This window comes from Nuphar pumila, chromosome 11 (genome assembly GCF_984573655.1).
Source record: "Nuphar pumila chromosome 11, dmNupPumi1.hap1.1, whole genome shotgun sequence".
NCBI classification, from domain to species: domain Eukaryota; kingdom Viridiplantae; phylum Streptophyta; class Magnoliopsida; order Nymphaeales; family Nymphaeaceae; genus Nuphar; species Nuphar pumila.
Window position 1 is genome coordinate 110412507 of NC_143259.1, and position 21067 is coordinate 110433573.

A 21067-nucleotide genomic window follows, 5' to 3' on the forward strand; every position below is an offset into this window, starting at 1 on the left:
TTAAAATCCAACATTTCCATGTATTAGAATTCGGATTTAGTTGGGATGCAACATTCAGTACCAAGTCTGGATCCTATTACTGATCAGATTCGATTTTGGCTATCGAATCGAGCTAATCGGGTTCAGATTCAAGTCAGATGTTGGATAGCATCCAACCCATTGACATCCCCAGTCGAAGATCAGGCCCGTCCACACTGTATGGACATAATCGACACACACACACACACACACACACACACACACACATGGGTAGCATGCCATTCAACAAAGTAGCTTGCTGAAAACAGGATAAATAGCTCTGCTATAATATTCACTTACATCCTGGCACTGTGGGCAGCATGCCGTTCTGACAAAATTCCTTAAAGAGTGCAATTTCTCCACAATGCAATAAGAAAAAGCTGAAGTTGGCCACCCTTTTTAGTGCCTGAAATGACGGACATTGGTAAAGAGAAGGGAAACACCATATTTGTTACAGCAATCAATAGCGTCCTGATCTTTGATGCTACCACCAGGTTCAGCAATGATTCCAATGCCACTCTTGCATGCTTCTTCGACAGCATCATTCCAAGCTGTTGTCCAGCAGAATATCAGAAAACAGGAACAAACTGTGGGATACATGCAGTTGGCATCAAATTTCGCTTACCAAATGGGAAAAATGCATCGCTCGCCAGAGCAGCACCATTGACATCTTCTCCTGCCTTCTTCATAGCTATCCTCAAGCTCTCCAGCCTATTCGGTTGCCCACTCCCCATCCCCAACATACAGTTATCCTTGAATTAAACAAGAAAATTTACATCAGAGGCAAACTTGTTTGCGTCGTAACCTTGTTTTGAAGATTGTTTCATGCTAGCATAACTTTAGTGCAACTCTTTATAGCAGTTAAATTCTAGCTAACCTTTGCAATTACAATGGCATTGCTTTTGACATGCTTGACACAAAGCCATGCAAACTCTGCATCGCGAAGCACACCTTCTTCAGGAAGTTTCTCAGACATTACTTTAAATTCGATCTCTTCTGGTGTTAAATCATCGGAATCCTGAGCTAACCACCCTCCACCAACTTGTCTTAAGGAGAGTTTTCCTTTCTCATTCTTGTTTGCCTGGAGGATCCTAAGATTTTTCGATTTTCCCTTAAGAATCTCGAGTCCCTTTTCTGAATACTTCGGTGCGACCACAATCTCATAGAACATTCGTGTTTCACCATCTGTTGGACTTCTGAATTCTCGGATTTCCCTTGCAAGAGCCTGCATCCATGCACAAAAATACAAGGTCAATCCCAGGCCACGCTAATATGCAAAGTCTTCATGTAACTCACCTCATCTACTTCTACATTGAAAGCCACTATGCCACCAAATGCACTGACTGGATCTGCTCTTACTGCCAGTCGGTATGCTTCAAGTATACCAGAACGTGATGCCACTCCACATGGATTTGTGTGCTTGACAACCACACAAGTCGGACTCTTGAATTCACAGACACAGTTCCATGCTGCATCTGCATCTAAATAGTTATTATAAGACATTTCCTGCAACCAACAAATAGATATCAATAATACATATACCAAACTACGAACAAACACATACTAACCACACGGGATCCAAACAATGAAATCACAAGTTCCCATGACAAATAATTTAATTTAAAAAGTTGCGCTATTGTTCTCTCCAAAAAAACATACATCTAAATAAATGGGATAGCTAGTCAGAGGGTTCAGTCAAATATAGGATTAAGAACAAGCTGAAAACACTCTTTTCACATCCAGTAACTTGGTGTGTATAGAGTTCAGAGTATGTGGCTGATCATATCTCATCACAGAGATATGACCCCTGGAGAAAAATTCATTAGGACGAATAAACCGTCAATAAATCTGTGATAACCATTATTAGGTACCTAGACAAATTTATTAACAAGGCTACCCACAGGATCATGAAGCGATACAGATATGCCACATGAATTAATTGTGTAAATCTCAGGCATCATTCGGCCTTGGTCATCAATATCTATATGACTGCTATAACCTAATGCAAAATGGTTACATTTTTTGTGACCTCAAAATTCAATCTTTTGCCTGTTGTCAAACATATAGGAATGGTAAGAAAGCACCAATCTAAAAAACAAGCAAGGAAATGAATTGCGATCCATAGTTTATCAGGTGGCAACAAACACACAAGTTAGTACCAACCTTTCCATGATATTGTATAGCACTGGCAATGCCACCAGCATTAACTTCTGCAAGGCTTTTGTCAACATAAAATGCAGCTTTTTGATGAGGATTCTCACCATATCTAAGTGAGGATTTGCGAGAGAGTGGCACAGTTAAGTTGGGTGGAAATTTATCTGGCAACACAACTAGAAGTTATTCTGCATAAATATTAAAAGGTTCCCTCTAAAAGTAGTAGAATAATGACCATTACCTCCTCCAGTTTGCTTCCATAACCACTCAGACACCGCTGAATCATAGGAAGCAACATGCTGGAATGCCTTCCATGCAAGTTCTCTACGAAATTGTTGACCACCACTGCCTTCTTGTAGATATTCCAGTAAAGCAGAATAATCATTGGAGTCAACAACAACAAGAACATCTTTGTGATTCTGCACAAGCAACATAGTGAGAAACTAATATGTAAAAGCTTAATAACTAAATCAACTAGGGATTTAGGAAAACCAACCTTTGCAGCAGCTCTAATCATTGCAGGACCACCAATATCAATGTTCTCAATGCCATCCTCAAAAGTGACTCCACTACCAGCAGAAACTCGCTCATAAAAAGGGTATAAATTCACAATCACCACATCGAAAGTTCCTGATAAATTTGTTTTTACAGAAATAAATGACTAAATAGAATAAGTATACTTTTCTTATATCAAGGACTGGCACAGCAATATTTTTAAAAGATCAGATTCCATATGCAAAATTTTACTGCAACACACCAATTCCATGTTTAGATAGAGCTTCCATGTGGTGATTCTGGTCTCTTTTGGCAAGAATGCCTCCATGTATGCTAGGGTGTAGAGTTTTTACACGACCATCAAGCTGCAGAATTAAACAAAAAGGAAAATAATTTGCATTACAGATAATCAGGCCAGATTCTCCATCATAAAAAAGAAGATGTGAAATAAAGATCGAAACTAATAATTTTAGAGAAAAATATTGAATACACAGAAGCTGAGATGCAGCATATTAATGTTAATGTAAAGATATATGTATATATATATATATATATATGTTTACCAGTGTTATTAAAAGCGCGCCTCAAGGCGCAAAAAGCGCGCCTCGCCTCAAGGCGAGGGCCTTTGTGCCTTGAGGCGCAAGCATAAAGCGCAAATGCCCCAAGGCGTGCGCCTCATACGCCTTGAGGCGCACGCCTTGGGGCGAGGTGCGCCTCAAGGTGAGGCGTATACAGAACTCTTTTGCAGTGAGAGAGTGATATGTAAGGAACCCAGAAAAACCATCGTTTCTACCCAATCTTGCAATCCAAAAGAAGACGAAAACCAGAAGCAAAATATAGGAATCGTGGAGATAGAGCAAGGTTCCCGAGGTGGGTGCACTACGTACCGCTTGAAGAGCATGAGAGGGCTTCCCCTGCTGGATAAACTCGCGAGCCAATGCCAGTAAACCCCTCATATCCGGTGATCCCTCGTTCTGAACATATGAAAAAGAAGAGGCAGAAGCATCTCTCTCTCTCTCTCTCTCTCTCTCTCTCTCTCTCTCTCTCTCTCTCTCTCTCTCTCTCTCTCTCTCTCGTAAAATACTGCCTTCTAATCAATACCTAAGATATCGATGCTTCTCGATCTCTCTCGCCTTTTTTGGGTTGTCTTCTGATGAGCCTATTATAAGAAATTGCAGGATAAAATGGGGTGTTGCATTGTGAATGATAACATAATACCCAAATTGATTATAGTCTTTTTTTACTAGGGGAATTTATCCAACTATAACACAAGTATCATGTGCTTTAAAAATATCATGATTTTGTTACGTGATTTGCAAAATTCTATAATGTAATGCTCTAAGATTTAAAACAATTTCCCCTCTTCTCAAAACCCTTCAATGGGAACTTGAGGGGGGTCGATCGAGAGCCTCTTTATCAGAGACCGAATTGCCAGAAGCAATTTGAGTGCCATTGTCCGACGGTACATCACCGAAAGAAACCTCACTTAGGGACTAGTTTCTTAAACCTCACCAAAGTGGTATCTCATGTTTGGGGTCCTATGTCAAGCTACCCAGGATTGAACCCCGATGTCACATGGGGCTACCGTTACTTTTACACAGGTTGTGTGCTGGGTGGTCGTGTCCCCAACCCAGAGTTTTACCTTGTAGGGAGGCAGGCCCGCTAGTGACTCGGTTCAGGGTGAGGGTTTCGCCGTCATAAAAAAAATTGTCCTTTCAATTTTAGTCCTTAATATTATTATTTCCTATGTGACTATGAAAAATTTAGAATAGAGGTCCTATTTATGCTATTTTCCAAAACAGATCTGTATACTGAATTTTTGCAATAGCCGATTTTCTTCTTGTTGGTTGTTGCTTTATCAATAAAGCAATTTTTATTTATTTATAATTTTAAATAATTTTTATAGTTTTTTTATTTTAAAAAAAATTTGAGGCTTACGCTTTACGCCTCGAGGCTTACGCCTCGCCTCAGATTTTGGTGGAGCGCCTCGCTACGCCTCAACGCTTTTCACAACACTGATGTTTACATATGTATTCCTGTACATTTCTGTACATTTGTAGTTCAGGGGCATTTTTGTCTTTTCACATGAAAATAAAAAATAAGTGTATTTTTATATATTTTTTCTTTTTCCTTGTTTTCATTCTTACTTTTGAATTTATTCCCAGCCATCAACGGCATTATGGGAATAAAAGCATTGCTCTCTATGAGCTTTCTATTGTATATAAAGGGGTCTGCCCCCTCTCTCATTGCATGGTGTTTACAAGGGTTGTTCCCTAATAAAATTCAATATTTTTTATGTGTTCTCAGCCCTTAAGTGGTTTGTTCTTGTATTTTCAGTATTGACCCATAAGTGGTCATTTTTCTCAAAGTGTACTTTAGCCAGAGTTACCAGAAGTTTCTTAGATAGGTGGGAAGCTCCCTTCCCGGAAACTCGCTTCGGAAGCGCGATACTCCTTGCTTCTGAAACTTGATATGAATCTCGATTCTCCCACACTTCTATTCTTTCCACACACTTCATTTATTCTTCTTATATGTTTTCTCACTCTATTTTTCATGTTTCTTATATGTTTCCTCGCATGCTTCTCACTCACTTCCATGTGCTTTCTCTAAATTGGCAATCATCATTTTTAGATATTGTTAAAAATTTAATTCTTACACTAAAAATCATAAAATTTAAGAATAATCACTTTTATTTTAGTTTTTATTTGTATTCCATTTTTATTCACATTCAATTCTTATATTGTCTTTTTTATTCCTCGCTTTCCGCTTCCTATACATTTTAAAATGCATAGCTTCCCGCTTCTGCTTCCCATATCGTTTTCCGCTTTCGCTTCCGCTTCCTAGTATGGCAACCTTGCTTTAGCCCATAAACGACTCTCTAAAGTATAGCATCAGTTCGTGACATGATATCAGAGCTAGATCGACTTCTTGGTGATATTCAACTCTTCTTTAAGCATATTTGAGTGTTGCAAAAACAGGTCTTGCCTTGAGAAGCATGCCGACCAATTCTCTTGAAGATTGATCATCTCGTGAATGCCTAGAAGCATTTGTTCTTCAAAAAGAGTTGAAAATTGTTCCAAGTACTTATTCCTTTTCTCTACTCTATTCTCTTGTCTTATATTTTTTGGTTTCATGGCCAACAAAGAAGTTGTGACGGTAGTTCCAATTAAATTTGATGAAAATAACTATAATCTATGGGCTACCGCCATTAAAAGGATTCTTATTGAAAAAGGCTTGTGGGAGTATGTTGATGGTTCCACAATTGAACCTCAACTTACTCTCACAAAATCCATAAAAGAGAAAGATGGAACCATTATGGAAGAAGTGCTTAAAGGAGATGAAAAAGAAAAATCTCGTGAGTTATAATGAAACCTTGAAAGAATGGGAAATAGCCCATGCCCATGGTTGCCAGTTGAGGAAGCGGGAGCGGGAAGCGATACGGGAAGCGGGAAGCGAGGCACTTTCAAAATTTTAGGAAGCGGGGAAGCGTGGGACCACTTAGGAGCGATTTGGGAAGTGTCTTGGAAGCGACTTAGGAAGCGTTTCGGAAGCGAGGGGGAAGCGAAAAAAATAAAAATAAAAAATAAAAAATACAAAAAAATTGAAAAAAACAGGGGAAGCGTGGGGGAAGCGAGGGGGAAGCGTGGGGGAAGCGAGGGGGAAGCGCGCTTCCCATTAAAGAGAAACGCGTCCCCCATTAAAAGGAAGCGCGCTTCCCAAAAAAGGGGGACGCGCTTCCCAAAAAGGGGGACGCTTCCCCCCCCCCCCCCACGCTTCGGAAGCGCGACGTTCCGCGCTTCCGAAGCGCGCTTCGGGGAAGCGTGCTTCCCCTTTTAGCTAGGCGCTTCCGGTAACCCTGCCCATGCCAAGGTACTTTCCATATTCATGGGAAGTATGAATGAAGATATGTGAGACTATTTTAGAATTTGAGAAAGCCAATGAAGCATGACTCTTTATTAAAGAAACATATACTCAATGTGATATTGCCTTTAGATGGAAGCTTCAAGATAAAATACACAATTGTAAACAAGGCGGATAGAGTGTTAGATAGTACTTTGGCTCTCTAAAGAAATTATGGGATCAAATGGCCAAATTGGAGCCCATTTGGGAAACACACAATGATGCTCAACTTAGAAAGAAGCAAATAAATAACAAGCAATTTTTTTAATTTATGAGAGGATTGAGACCCGAGTTTGAGCAAATGAGAAGTACCATCATTCATAGTAGACAAGATGAGCTTCCTCTTATCCAAGAGGTTTTAGCTCAAGTGCGTATGAAAGAGACTAGATTGAGGTTGCAAAATGAATCAAGAGAAGTCAAAGAAAATGTATTGGCCGTTTTGAAACCTTGAGCCAACACATACATACCACCACACTTTTATAAGAACAATAACTACGGGAAGAATTGTATGTATGAGGGAAAAGAGGATGAAAATAAAAGGAATATTATTTTTTGTCATGATTGTGAGGAACCGAAACATATTAAACCATATTGTTCGAAATTTAAGACCAAAGATGAAAGAAAGGTTGCTTCAGTAGGTTATTCACAAGTTCATTAAGAATCTTCAAGTAAATCAATTTCAAACATGTCTCTTTCTCAACTCGTGGAAGCATTGCAACCTCTTCTCAAAGGACAATTTGTGACCGGTGCCGCCGTCTCCACATCTTCCCCTCCAGTTATGGCTCCTTGGCTCTTAGACTCGGGTGCCTATTTCATATGACTTATGATGGATTTATACTTTCTAATTCTAGTAACTTCACTAGTAAAAGAAATGTGTTTACTGTCGATGAAACCCCTTGGAATTGAAAACTTTAAAAAAAATCCCAGTTTTAGTATTCCAAAAATAAAGATGGTTCCAAAACTGAATTTAAATTTTCTTTCTGTTTCTCAAATCACTAATCATGGATGTAGAGTCTCCTTCACTTCTAACCAATTCTTACTATAGGATCTCCAGTCCAGAAAGTAGATTGGGGAAGGGCATAGAGAAGGAGACTTGAATTACATGGATCAATTGAAAATTTCCACCAAGAATTTTTGCCTTAATGTTCAAAAATTGGATAAAGTTTTGTGGTATCAAAGACTAGGGCATCCTAGTATGTATTAATTATCCAATGTTCCTCACCTGAGGACTTTTTGTAATGACCAAATTTTATGTACTAATTGTATTATTGCTAAAATGAAATCAATTCCATATCAAGAGAGATCTTTCTCTGCTTCTAAACCTCTTGAATTGGTTCACTCTGATGTTTGGGGTCCTGCCCTTGTTGCCTCCAAGGGAGGATATACTAATTATGTTATTTTTGTAGATGACTACCCTCGCTTTATATGGATATATTTTCTCAAACATAAATATAAAGTATTTGAGAATTTTAAAAGTTTTCATAAATTAGTAACAAATCTTTTGAAGACCAATATATTTATCTTTCGTTCTGACTCGGGGATGAATATATGTCTAATGATTTTAAGAAATATCTAAGGAAAAATAGAATACTTATCATGTTAATACACCACACTAAAATGATTTAGCCAAAAAAAAGTATCAACACATAATCGAAACCACTAGAACCTTATTCATATATAAGAGCATTCCAAAATATTTTTGGGCTGAGACAGGTCTTACTGTCGCATACCTTATAAATAGGTTGCCCTCATAAAAAATTCAAAAGCTTTCACCATATGAAAAGATTTATAATGTCTCGCCTGTTTATCTTAGACTAAGGGTCTTTGGGTGTAGATCTATGTCATAGGGACTCGGCAAAAGGGTCATCGCACCCACGTCGACATGTTGCGACACAGGTGCGGGTGCCCCGCACCCAACGCAGCAAACATGTTAGAGAGAGAGAGAGACAACACACACAGAGGGCTGGGGTTGCTTCTCCTCGTTTTCCTTCTTCGTACCCATAAACACAGAAAAAGAGAGACAGTGGGGTTGGGTCCTCCGTAGCTCCTCCATCTTCATCTTTGTCTTCTCCTCCTTGTTCTCTTTCATGGAGAGAGAGAGAGAGGCGGTGGGGATGACTGATAAAAGGGGATGGGGTCACGAGGTACCCTTCCTCTTTTATAATAAAAGGGTAACCAAAACCAATTTACTATATAGGGATATATTCTCAAAAGTCAAATTGAATCTGGGTTCAATATAGAGATTATCTTACATCTGACTATATTCAACCCGAGTCCGACCCATTTACTATATCCAGCCTGAGTGTTATGGATTAAATTTCAGCTTCTCCCTGTGTCACATATAAACTCAATAAGTTTCCATGTCTCAGGTCATATGCAAATTGAATAAAGATACATGAACCAGGTTCTGATCCAAATGGGGATCCTCCCTTTCTGATCCAATAAGAGCCTTGGTTCATGCCTAGCTTTGTTGGGTCAAATCTGGTCCGATATCAGTCAAGATCCAACCAAGTGATACCCAGAGGCATGCTCCTATGCCAAACTATTTCTGACAGACATGCCCAACATGGTCAATTGGCTCAATCCTTTTAGGTCCATTCTAGACTAATCCATCTTCAGTGCAGCTTCATAGGGATGCAAACAATTCAGATCTGATCGGATCCAGAACAACCAAAATTTGCAAAACTTTCGTCCTAGATCTGACCAATTTGCATCCACGTTGCTTCAGTTGTCCATGTCTTATGCATTTTCAGTGGACAGATACTAATCGGATTTAAATTCTGGTTTGGATGTAAGAATCTAAATCCAAATCCGACCCATTAAGGTTATTGGATTTGGAATGTTTTACTAAATCTGACTGAATGATAACTAGTCCATTGGATATCCAAATCGAACCCGATCCAATTGACATTCTCGCATGGCTACACCACCAATGCTCTCACCAACCATTCAATGATTTAACATACAACCATGAAAAGAACAAAAAAAAAAATCCTCAAAATTATTGAAAGAAAACCTCGAAAAAATCACAAGTTTTTTTTATTATTTCAAAACAAACAAAAATAATCAAACAATCAACCCCCTCGCATCATCATACCAATGAAAACAACTAAAAATTTATGTATATAAGTCCTATTGCCACATGGGGAAGGGTAGCACGTAACTGGGTCTGTTTTGAGTCTTTTGACTTAAGATTCAGACTTGGGTCAAAGCAAACCCAGGTTTGAATGAATCTGAGTCTGCTTTGAGTCTTTTAAAAGTATATATATATATATATATATATATATATATATACACCTCCTGCACCCCCACACCCAAGTTCTTTTAAAATGCAGCATCGCCGCACCCGCACATATGTGACATAGGTGTAGATGCTTTGTGCTCACCCATAAAAAAGATAAACTATCTCCTAAGGTCATCCCATATGTATTTTTAGGATACGGAGAAAGTCAAAAGGGATTTAAGTGTTATGATCTTGAAAATAATAAACTATATATTTTTAGGAATGTCACATTTTTAGAACATGAAAATGGTTTTGATACTATCACAGCAAAAGATGAGAATGAATACAATTTTTTAGAAATTTGCCCTTAAAATAATGCCACACAAAATGAAAACATTGATAAGATAACTTGCAATGAATCTCAATTTGATATTTAGTATAATGAATCTCAAAATCATCCAACTGTCATTCAATATCAAAGAAGAAAGGATAACGAACAATTAAGTGCCTTAGAAAAATATTCAAACATAGAAGAACAAGAAACCTCAACCATTAGGCACTTAGAGAGACCACATAGAGCTCCAAATAGGTTCGTACCTATGTCACATGGGTGCGGGTGCGGGTGCGGGTGCGACACGGGTGCGGCGCAATTTCAAAAATTTTGGACACGGGGACTCGGCTATATATATATATATATATATATATATATATATATATATATATATATATATATATATATATATATATATATATATATATATATATATATATATAAGACTCGGTCAAAGTTGTGCCCATTAGGGGACAGGTGATGAGTTGTGAAGGCATTCTGTACACTTTCTTCATACAGGAATAATTCACTTTTGGGCACTTTCTTCATACACTGTAATAATTCACTTTCTTCATACAGGAAAAAACCACAAAAACTTGAGTTGTGCCCATTCTGTACTTAAAACTTGAAAGTGTACAGGTTTTTTAGTTGTGATGGGTTTTTTTCCTTACATCTGTAGCCCAAAAAAATTTTAAAAAAAAAATCAAAAAAAAAAATTTCAAAAAATGGACCAAAATGACCCTGGGTGCGTTGACCACACCCAGGGTCGGGTTGACCGAGTCCGAGCCGCACCCGTGTCCGCACCTGTGTCGGTGCGTGTCGACGCGGGTGCGGCGACCTTGGAGCCGAGTCCGTGTGACATAGGTTCGTACCATACGAATAATTTGAGCCTCATTATAGACTAAGTCACAGGGACTTGGCAAAACAGGTGCCGCACCCGCTTCGATGTGACACGACGCGGGTGTGTGTGCGGCACCGGGTGCGGTCAACACGACCATGGGTGCGGTCAATGCACCCAGAGTCATTTTCATCCACTTTTCGGCATTAAAAAAAATCCTCGATGAAAAGGAGGATTAGGGCAAAAAAATTTGTTTGCCCTAATCTCTCCTCTCCCGCTCAGCTCGAGCTCTCTCCTACTGACGCCCCAGCGCCACCTCCTAGGCTCCTCTCCTTTTGCAGGTATGTACCCTCTCTCGCTCTCTTCTTGTGTCGGCAGGGGAGGGGCCGATCCCCCCCCCCCCTGCTCCCTCTGATTTCGGCAGGAGAGGGGCCGAGACCCCCCCCCCCCTCTCGCTCTCTTGTTGGGTCAGTAGGGGAGGGGCTGAGCCCCCCCTGCTCCCTCTGTTTTCGACATGGGAGGGGCTGAGCCCCCCCTCTCGCTCTCTTGTTAGGTCGGCAGGGGAGGGGCTGAGGCCCCCTTGCTCCCTCTGTTTTCGGTAGGGGAGGGGCTGAGCCCCTCCCTGTTTTTGGCAGGGGAGGAGCCGAGCCCCCCCCCCCCCCCCCGCCCCTCTGTTTTCGATAGGGGAGGGGGTCGAGCCCCCGTCCCTGCTCCCTCTTATTTCAAGGGAGGGGCTGAGTCCCTCCCTGTTTTTGGCAGGGGAGGGGCAGATCCCCCCTCCTTGCTCCTGATTTTATATATATTTTTATATCAAGATAATGTTTGTATAATTGATTTGAAATTTTGAATGTATTTTTTTTGTGTTTTTAGGATAAAAATGATGGATAAAGGAAAAGGACTTGCATCATCCTCATCCCAACATGTGAGTTCTGCTGTTAGTTTTGCTAATAGTTGTAGTGGGATTGATGATGTGGGGCCACTATGGGTATATGTAGATAAACTTGCAAAAACTGGAGAAGGGGGTGGTGGAAACAAGAGATTTCGATGCAAGCTCTGCGAAAGATATTTTGTTGGGTCTTACACAAGAGTGAAGGCTAATTTGTTGAAGATATCAGGACATAGCATTTCAAGATGCAAAAAAGTTGATGAGGCAATGCGAAGACAATACAAGAAAATACAAGAAGAATATGAGAAGAGAAAGGCAATAGCCGATTCTTATGCAGTTAGTGTGCCATTTGCAAGCTACCAAGAAGATGCTTAAAAAAAAAATCAATGTAGGAGGTAGAGGAACGATACAAGCAACATTCAATACATATGGGAGAGAAGAATTACATAGAAAAGTTGTGAGGTATTTTTATTCTAGTTCACTCTCATTTAATGCGGCCAGAAATCCTTATTGGAAGGATTTAGTAACATCCTTGGCAAATTGTAATTTGAGTGGCTATGCGCCTCCAAGTTCAGAAAAAATACGAACCACACTTCTTGCAAAAGAGAGGGCAAATGTGGAGAGGTTGTTGGAGATTAAAAAATATTCATGGGAGCAAAATAGAATTTCTATTGTGTCTGATGGATGGACAGATATTCAAAGGCATCCACTGATCAATTTCATTGCTTGTTCGCTTAGTGACCTAATATTCTTGAAAGCAGTTGATGCATCTGGAGAATATAAAAATGCAGAGTATTTGAAGAGATTGTTTATAGAAGTCATAAAAGAAGTGGGTGATCTGAAAGTGATACAAATCATTACAGACAAAGCTTTAGTTTGTAAAAGTGCAGCGTTGAGTTTGAAGAGTGAGTACCCTCATATTTTTGGACTCCCTGTGTAGCACACAGCTTAAATCTGGCCCTAAAGAGCATATGCAACCCCAAAGAAAAAGAAAATTCACAAGCATATGCTTTATGTTCATGGATTGAAGATTTAGAATGAAATGTCAAAAGCATTAGAAATTTTGTTAACCACCATCGTGTTAATGCTATATTTAATAGGCATTCTGACCTGAAATTGTTGAAGGTCGCTGAAACACGTTTTGCGTCCATCATTGTGATGGTGAAGAAGATTAAAAGAGTGAAGAATGTTTTGATTAACATGGTGATTGATGAAAATTGAACATTCTATCGTGCTAATGATGATATCAAGGCTCAAGAAATTAAAAAATTCATTCTTGATGATGAGTTTTGGGACAAAGTGGTATACTTCATTCAATTTACGCGACCTATTTGAGAAATGTTAAGAGAAGTTGATACGGATGAGTTCATGCTTCACAGAGTTTATGAAATGTGGGATAATATGATTGAAAAAATACAAGTTATAGTTTTTAAGCATGAAAAAAAAATCCTGCATTTGATGATTCAAAAAATTTTAATCATATTCATTCAATTTTAGTCAGAAAATGGGATAAGAGCAACACACCTTTGCATTGCATGACACATTCTCTTAATCCAAAATATTATGCAAATAAGTGGCGAGCGGGTGATATTGGCCATGTCCCTCCAAATTTAGACCCAGAGCTATCAAGACATAGAAATATGTATATGACAAGACTTTTCCAGAAGCATATCTTCTACATCAAGTCACACAAGAGTTTGAAAAATTTTCATCTTCGAGATTATATGGACCGGCACTATTCGCGAGAGAAAAGGATAATATGGATCCTATCACATGGTGGTCAACATTTGGATCAGAAACACCTATTCTCCAACGTCTTGCATTAAGATTACTATCGCAACCTGCTAGATCATCTTGTTGTTAAAGAAATTGGAGCACATATTCTCAAATCCACAACATGAAGAGAAGCAAACTCACCAGCAAGCGTGTAGAGGATTTAGTATATGTTCATTCAAATCTTCGATTACTTTCGCGAACCAATGATGAATACACGTACGAATTTGCTCTCTTAGTTACTTGATTATTTCTTAGTTTTTCATTTAAATATATTTGTATTGTATTTAACATTTTCAAATTGAGTTTGTAACGCAAACAAGGAACATCCAAATTTTAGGATGTAAACCCAGAAGAGTGTGACTTTGAGGGAGAGCATGATTTCAACATAACAAACATGGATTTAGCTGAGCCCAGTATTCCTTCTAATGATGCATTTGATGATGAAGAAGAAAATTATTAAGATCAATTACTTCATCAGGATATACTTTGGTATGTAATTTAGTTCTTTTCTGCTTTACTTATTTGATTGATATTTAGGTTGATTTATGTAATTGCTTTACTTATTTGATTGATATTTAGGTTGATATATCGCATGAATGAGGATTGATGAATGATATTATGACAATGTTAACCGTTAAATGTTAATGGTTAAAACTTCAAAATTATATATATATATATACATTTTTTTTTACATTTTTGCCCCTGCCCCACCCCCGCACCCTAGGTTTTTGAAAGTGCCGCATCCTCGCACCCGCACCCATGTGACATAGATTATAGAGCTTGTTTAGCAATTTTTTTTTCATATTTTGAACCTTCTACCTATAATCAAGCAAATGACTATCTTGAATGGCAAGATGCTATGGATGAAGAAATTATAGCCATCGAGAAATCCCAAACTTAGGAACTATCTGACATACCAACCAATAAAAAAACAATAGATTGTAGGTAAGTCTTTAAAGCTAAAACTAAAAGTAATGGATCTCTAGAAAGACATAAAGCAACGTTGGTCGACGCTTAAGAAGATGAAATTGATTATGATGAAACTTTTGCTCCTGTAACTCAGAATGACCACTGTTTGAATTCTCATAGTCGTAGTCGTTGTTAAGAAATAGCCAATTTACAAGATGGATGTTGAAAATGCATTTTTAAATGGTGATTTAAAATGATAAGTATATATGGATCCACTCCTTATATATAATGTTCCTAAGAAAAAAGTTCTTCGCCCTAAAAAAACCTCGTATAGTTGACACTGCTTTGTTTGTTAAGAATTGCACTATGGGCATTGTTATTCTACTACTTTACGTTGATGACATGATCACAACAGGAGCAAATAAACAGGGAGTAGATCAAGTTAAACTTATTTTTAAACAAAGTTTTGAAATGACTAACCTTGGTTTTCTCAGATTTTTCTTAGGGATTGAGGTTGCATATTCTCCAAGAGGATACTTCTTTTCTCAATCCAAATTTGTTGCTGAAATTATTGACAGATCTGGAATCATTGACGACAAAAGAGTGAAAAGACCTGAATTGATAAATTCAAAGATAAAAATTGATGATGGAGCACCTTTAGATGATCCTAATCTATATCGGCAGATGATTGAGGCATTGGCGTACTTGACTATTACCAGACCAGACATAGCACATGCAGTTCACACGGCCAGTCAATTTCAGCACTCTCCTACCACTGTGCACATGAGTGTTGTGATGCGTATTCTCAGATATTTAAAAAAAATTGCTTTTAAAGGATTATTCTTATCTTCTTAATTTAATTTCATACTCTCACTTTAATTGAGGGGGACCCTAATGACAGACGCTCAACTATTGGTTGCTGTATTTTTGTAGGAGATTTTTTGGTATCATGAAAGTGTAAAAAGCAACATAAGGTATCTTTATTCTGTACAGAAGTTGAATATTGAGCCATGACAACTACTACGATTGAAATTGTATGATTGAGGGGTCTTCTCAAGGATATGGGAATAAACATGAGAGAGCCATCAAGTCTATGTTGTAACAATAAGAGTGTTATGTACATTGATGAAAATCATATTTTTCATAAGCGTACTAAACATATTGAGATGAACTGTCATTATGTTAGAGAAGATTTTTTGAAGACTATTTCTCTATTATATGTGACTTTAGAATATCAACTTGTAGACTTCTTCACAAAAGCCTTGTCTTCCCCAAGGTTTCATTTCTTGTTGTACAAACTTTCGGTGATCCCACCGTAAGTTTGAGGGAGAGTGTTAATGTATATATATATATATATATATATATATATATATTATGTACATTTGTAGTTTGTGGGCTTTTTTGTCTTTTCACATGTACATAAAAAATAGGCATATTTTTATAATTTTTCTTTTTCCTTTTTAAAATCTTATTTTTGTGTTTATTCCCCGTCATCATGGGCATTAAGGGAATAAACTAGGAACCGTTGGACCCTACCCAACGGCTAGATTTCTAGTTGTTGGGTAGGTCCCAACGGCTCTCTATGAGCCTTTTATTGTATATAAAGGGGTCTACCCCCTCTCATGGTATAGTGTTTACAAGGGTTGTTCCGTAATAAAGTTCAATATTTTTTATGTGTTCTCAGCCTTTGTGGCTTGTTCTTGTATTTTCTTTGTGTTGACCCATAAGTGGTCATTTTCTCAAAGTGTACTTTAGTCCATAAGTGGCTCTCTAAAGCATAGCATCAGTTAGTGACAATTAATAACCCAATGCAAGAAAACCTAACATGAAGTAAACCTAGCCTGTGCATCCCCAAAAAAGAATTAACTAGTATCATACTGTAATCGATCACAGGCTTTGAAAGTCCTCCAGATATTGAAGTGCAGATGTGTAATAGAAAAATCTGGTATCAAATCAAGAAACCACAGTACCAACAAGCAAAATCCAGCAACTAAGAAGTGCCACCTTAGCAGGAAAAAATCAACATAGGCACATTACCATTTCTGGGAAATTGGTAATTTCTTCTACATTGATCACAGATATCCCAGCATCATTTAGAGCAGTAGCTGTCCCACCAGTTGAGACAATTGAATACCTACAATTACAAAAGGTACATAAACCATGTGATAAGAGGGAGTAATACACAAGAATAAAGGACACTTTGATTAAAGATAAGAAAATCATAGAATTAAAGATTCAAAGTTATGAGTGAATTTTATGTGACAAGAAATTGCTGTTTTCATATGTTCTCCCATAACCTTTCTTTGTCCTTTATGCATCCATTTTATCCCAAGGTAAGACCATCTCATACACGAATCAATTAGTTTACATATAATTTGAGGGGTTGTTTCTGTTATGATTGCCAACAACCATTTCCCCCCTAAGAATCTAATTTGAAAAATCAAATCTTACAAATTATGCCTAAAGACTCAGTGTAACATGAAACTATGGAATAGACAGGCCCAATTTGCATATTTCATCAGTTAGGAACTTAGAACAGAGTAAATGGATGGTATGGAGCTTCAGAAAAGCAAGAAACATGCCATAAGTTATGTTATGACTGTCATTTATCTGTGACAGATTCAGCAAATGTTGAGCATGCAAATTTGAGAAATTATCATCTTAGAATAGAGAAACATTGATGTGTGTCGAGATCGCCTATAGTTAAATGGGAGTTTAGTACTTATTAAAATACTGAAGTTTCCAACCATCTAAGACTTCAGTACTACTTAAATACTCAAGTTTCCCAGCACATATCAGCCTACAACAAGCAAAGGATTGCAAAGGATGTACAACACAAACACCAAAACAAAACAACAAATTGTAATTCAAACGAAACCATTTTGGCATGAAATATGAACATTCTGATGAGTGATGAATAAGAAATAAGTGAATTTTATATACATACCCCAAGTCACGAAGTCCATTGCCTAGAAAAACAAGATCCCGCTTATCTGACAGTGATATAAGCACCTGTTTGCTACCTACCAATATATATGAAAGAATCATCAACTATTTTGCTGTCTTAAAGATATCAAGTTCATAAACCACACATAATCGCTGATGAATTTGTTGCTATAGAGAACACCTTCCAATGATTGAATGCATTTATAATCAGCTTCAAGCAAACAACAAACAAGTAATGTAGGACTGCCAATAGGACTTACCCAATAAGACTCACAGAAGAAAATCTAATTAGCTACCAGGTTCAGTCCTATAGGGTTTGAGCAGTAACAGTCCTGGTTAGGGGTGGACACCAGGCCTGGTAGCCCGCGGAATGTTGGGCACGCGGCCCAGTTCAGGTCGGGCTCTGGCTGCATTTTTCAGCCTGGGCCCAATTGATCTTGGGCCGGGTCAGGCCCATGTGCAAAATGCACAGGGTTTTGTGCATAGGCCTGACAAGCCCGGCCAGTTAATTGCGTCGGGCTTAAAGGGCCCAGCCTGATCCGAGCCCAAGCCTGACTGAAGCCTGAGCCTGGTAGCTCAGGCCTGGATGTAGGTCGGGCCTGTCGGTCCCTAATCAGGCCCAATCAGATGTCCACCCCTAGTCCTGGTTCAGGTATAGGTGCCTAGGTGGTCACAAACCAGAACCATGGCTTGAAAATTATTTTAAAAAATTGCCCAATTAACGAAGGTCTGTTTTAGACCTCCCTACCTATGTCCTGCCTAAGCCAGGTTCATTCCAGACCTGAGCCTGGTTTTGGCACCTCAAAGTAAGATCCAGGTCTTCCGGGTCCATGCTACATCTGACCCATTGACAGCCATGAAGTGATATAAACAAGGGATATTATGGTTTTAGAAAAGCCAATGTGAATTTCTTGTTACTAATGGCATGTTTGTTTTGAGCACAGCTAGGAAAGGATGTGAAAGTTTTGTCCCTGTGAATGTCCATCACATGATGCGCATTCTCATACACAACATTCTCATGTTTGCTTTTAGGTTGTGAATTTGACTTGTGTGAAAATTCATCGTGTGAGAATCTGTCATGTCCTGTCACTGCTTTATCATATTCACAGCTAAGCATCTATTGCTTGAGATAGTTATACACAGGGTTAGACTTGTGTTAAACTTTCACAAGTTTTGAGGCTTCAACATTCACAGATGGAATCACTTTACCAGGGTGCATTTTCACATGTTTGCAACACCCTATGAAAGTTCAGAGATTGTGAAACACATTCACAAGAAACCTGTGAAAGTTCCAAAATCACAGGTGATGCAAACATGCCCTAAGTTTCCTACGAAGCCTCATTGCCCTGCTTTCTAGAGTTGTGCCTACACTACTCTATCATTCATTACTGTTTTGCACTGGAAAACAGAATCCGCAAGTAATGCTACAAAATTCACATGGTTCGATGGTTCTAACAACAAAACCTTGAACACAAATCGTAGCTTTAGAGAAAGGAACATAGGAACAAGTGATAAAAGCCCAAATGTAACACAAGCTCTTCGCCAGAAACCTATTATAAAAAATCTACTAATCTACATTGTTTAAAATGATATTGATGCTTTGTTCAATCAGAGTAGGCATCAAAAGCTTTGAGTTGTTCTAAATAATTAGAAATAGAACATGAGAATGCATAAATGGGGCACATTATTAATCTAACTGTTGAAAGATTCTTGCTTCATACAAGATATTCTACGGCTTACCATCCACTACCAACCAAAAGATCAACTTTGCAGGAAGGTGCAATGTTATATAAAACCTTTGTTTCAGTTGTTGGTGGTCTCAGTTTTAAGAACAAGAATCACCAATACTTTTTGCAAGCTGTATGGCCCTTTTCAAACCAGAAATACATCCATATATTGAAAAGAATGAACACAGGGTAGCAACAATGGTATTAGAGAGACAAAGGGGAAATGAAAAATCAAATCTTTAGAAACAACAAAAGGGTGCGAAACGGGATACCTGGATTTCTAGCGCTTGGCTGAGCAGACGCCGAGCTCTTTGCCAACGGCGCGGTCCCGATATCGGCCATGGACCTCACAGATACGCGACCGTCCCGAAGAGGGAGGCGAACCAACTGTGGGCTTTGCCGATTGGGAACGTGTGCCTTATGCAGAGAAGTAGTATGATCAAGGTGCCACAGCCGATGGCTCGCATGCACTCTACTGGCGCTGCCGTTGCTGCTGCAACCCCTAACGCCCAAAAGCATGGTGCCGCTGCTTTACCTGAAACTCCGCAGTGTTAGAGAGAGAGAGAGAGACCAGCTGTTCACCGGTGACACTCCCTCTTCCGGCGTTAGACGCAAATCACGGCAGGAAAAGGGAGGTTTTTTTACCACAGAAAGAGTGAGAAACAGACAGTGGGTGAGTACAGTCGACGGAGAGAAACGACAACCGAACAATCCTATTCCAATGAGAGAGAGAGAGAGTACCAAATAGTCTCCGGCGCCAGAGGGAAGTCGCCGAGGATGGAGTAGGGCTGCTTCTGCCGGAGAAGTCTCACCCGCCGGAAAAGTAGGGCTTCAAATGGGGCAAAGAGGCTAGAGCTTCAGTGAACGAAGATGGGTACAAAATACACCAGAATGCAAAGCTCCGCGATTTTCGCATAAACGCTCAAACACAATGGCGTCATCCGAAGATTGTCGCCTCGCCACTTTTCAGCCCGTCTCTCAGACGTTACACAATTTATTCTTTTTTTTTTCGTTGATATTTGTACACCCTCAAATGTACCATACCTCTGTTTCATCATATTTTTTTTAATTATAAGATTTAATTTTTATAAATATGATTTACTTAGTCAAACACATGTTTTAAATAGGTATAAGCAGTTTTATTAGAGGCTTTAAAATTCAATGATCAACAATATGTAAAAATTTTACTATTGAAAAAGCCGTGCCTTTATGTGGAAAATACTTTATCAAAATTGTGATACTTAGTAAATGGGCTGTCATTAGGTCAAATTGATGAAATAAATTTTGTAGCTATGAGTTTTACTCATGTAATGATAGTTTACACTTTAATTTTTGAAATAAAAAATTTAATGATTTTTTTTAATGTAATAATGCAACGATCTCATCAACGAACTCGTTCTAACCGTACCAAGTACTATATGGCTCATCTGAGGGCAAATGCAAGCATATTTTAGCCTTTTAGTATCAAGTTTAGTATGAAATTACTGTCAACGAATTCAATTTAACTATTACATATAAGAAATTCTTTAAAACTAACATTTCATCATTGGCATTGCCTTAATCGAATTTAACTTTAGAGAGTCAGTTGGTGCATGCATCGACGTTTAATAGCTCTGTAGAATCAAGTTCGAAGTTAAAGCATCCAAATGACAATTCTTAAATTATTACTCATCAAAAAACACAACGAAAACTCTTTTTAAATACGGCTCAAGCCTTGGACATGTTATAAACACCACACACGTATGAAACTAAAATAATTAAATCAAATCATGCATTTAATAAAACAAATACTAGTAACAAATTTTATCAGAGTTAACATGACTTGATCAAATAAACAAATATCAAAATATTAAGTCCTCTCGAA

General features: G+C 38.4%; 1 protein-coding gene across 1 annotated transcript; it reads right to left on the reverse strand.

Moving 5' to 3' along the window:
- Positions 1 to 274: 274 nt before the first annotated feature.
- On the reverse strand, positions 275 to 20176 carry LOC149822824 (uncharacterized). The gene is made up of 12 exons (XM_089980070.1): positions 19945 to 20176; positions 19476 to 19738; positions 17478 to 17553; positions 16568 to 16664; positions 2930 to 3032; positions 2669 to 2802; positions 2414 to 2591; positions 2182 to 2336; positions 1315 to 1524; positions 896 to 1243; positions 644 to 770; positions 275 to 569 (listed from the first exon to the last, which is right to left on the reverse strand). The coding sequence occupies exons 2-12, from the start codon at positions 19720 to 19722 to the stop codon at positions 418 to 420; spliced, it is 1827 nt and encodes a 608-aa protein (XP_089836196.1). The 5' UTR covers positions 19723 to 19738; positions 19945 to 20176; the 3' UTR covers positions 275 to 417.
- Positions 20177 to 21067: the final 891 nt, after the last annotated feature.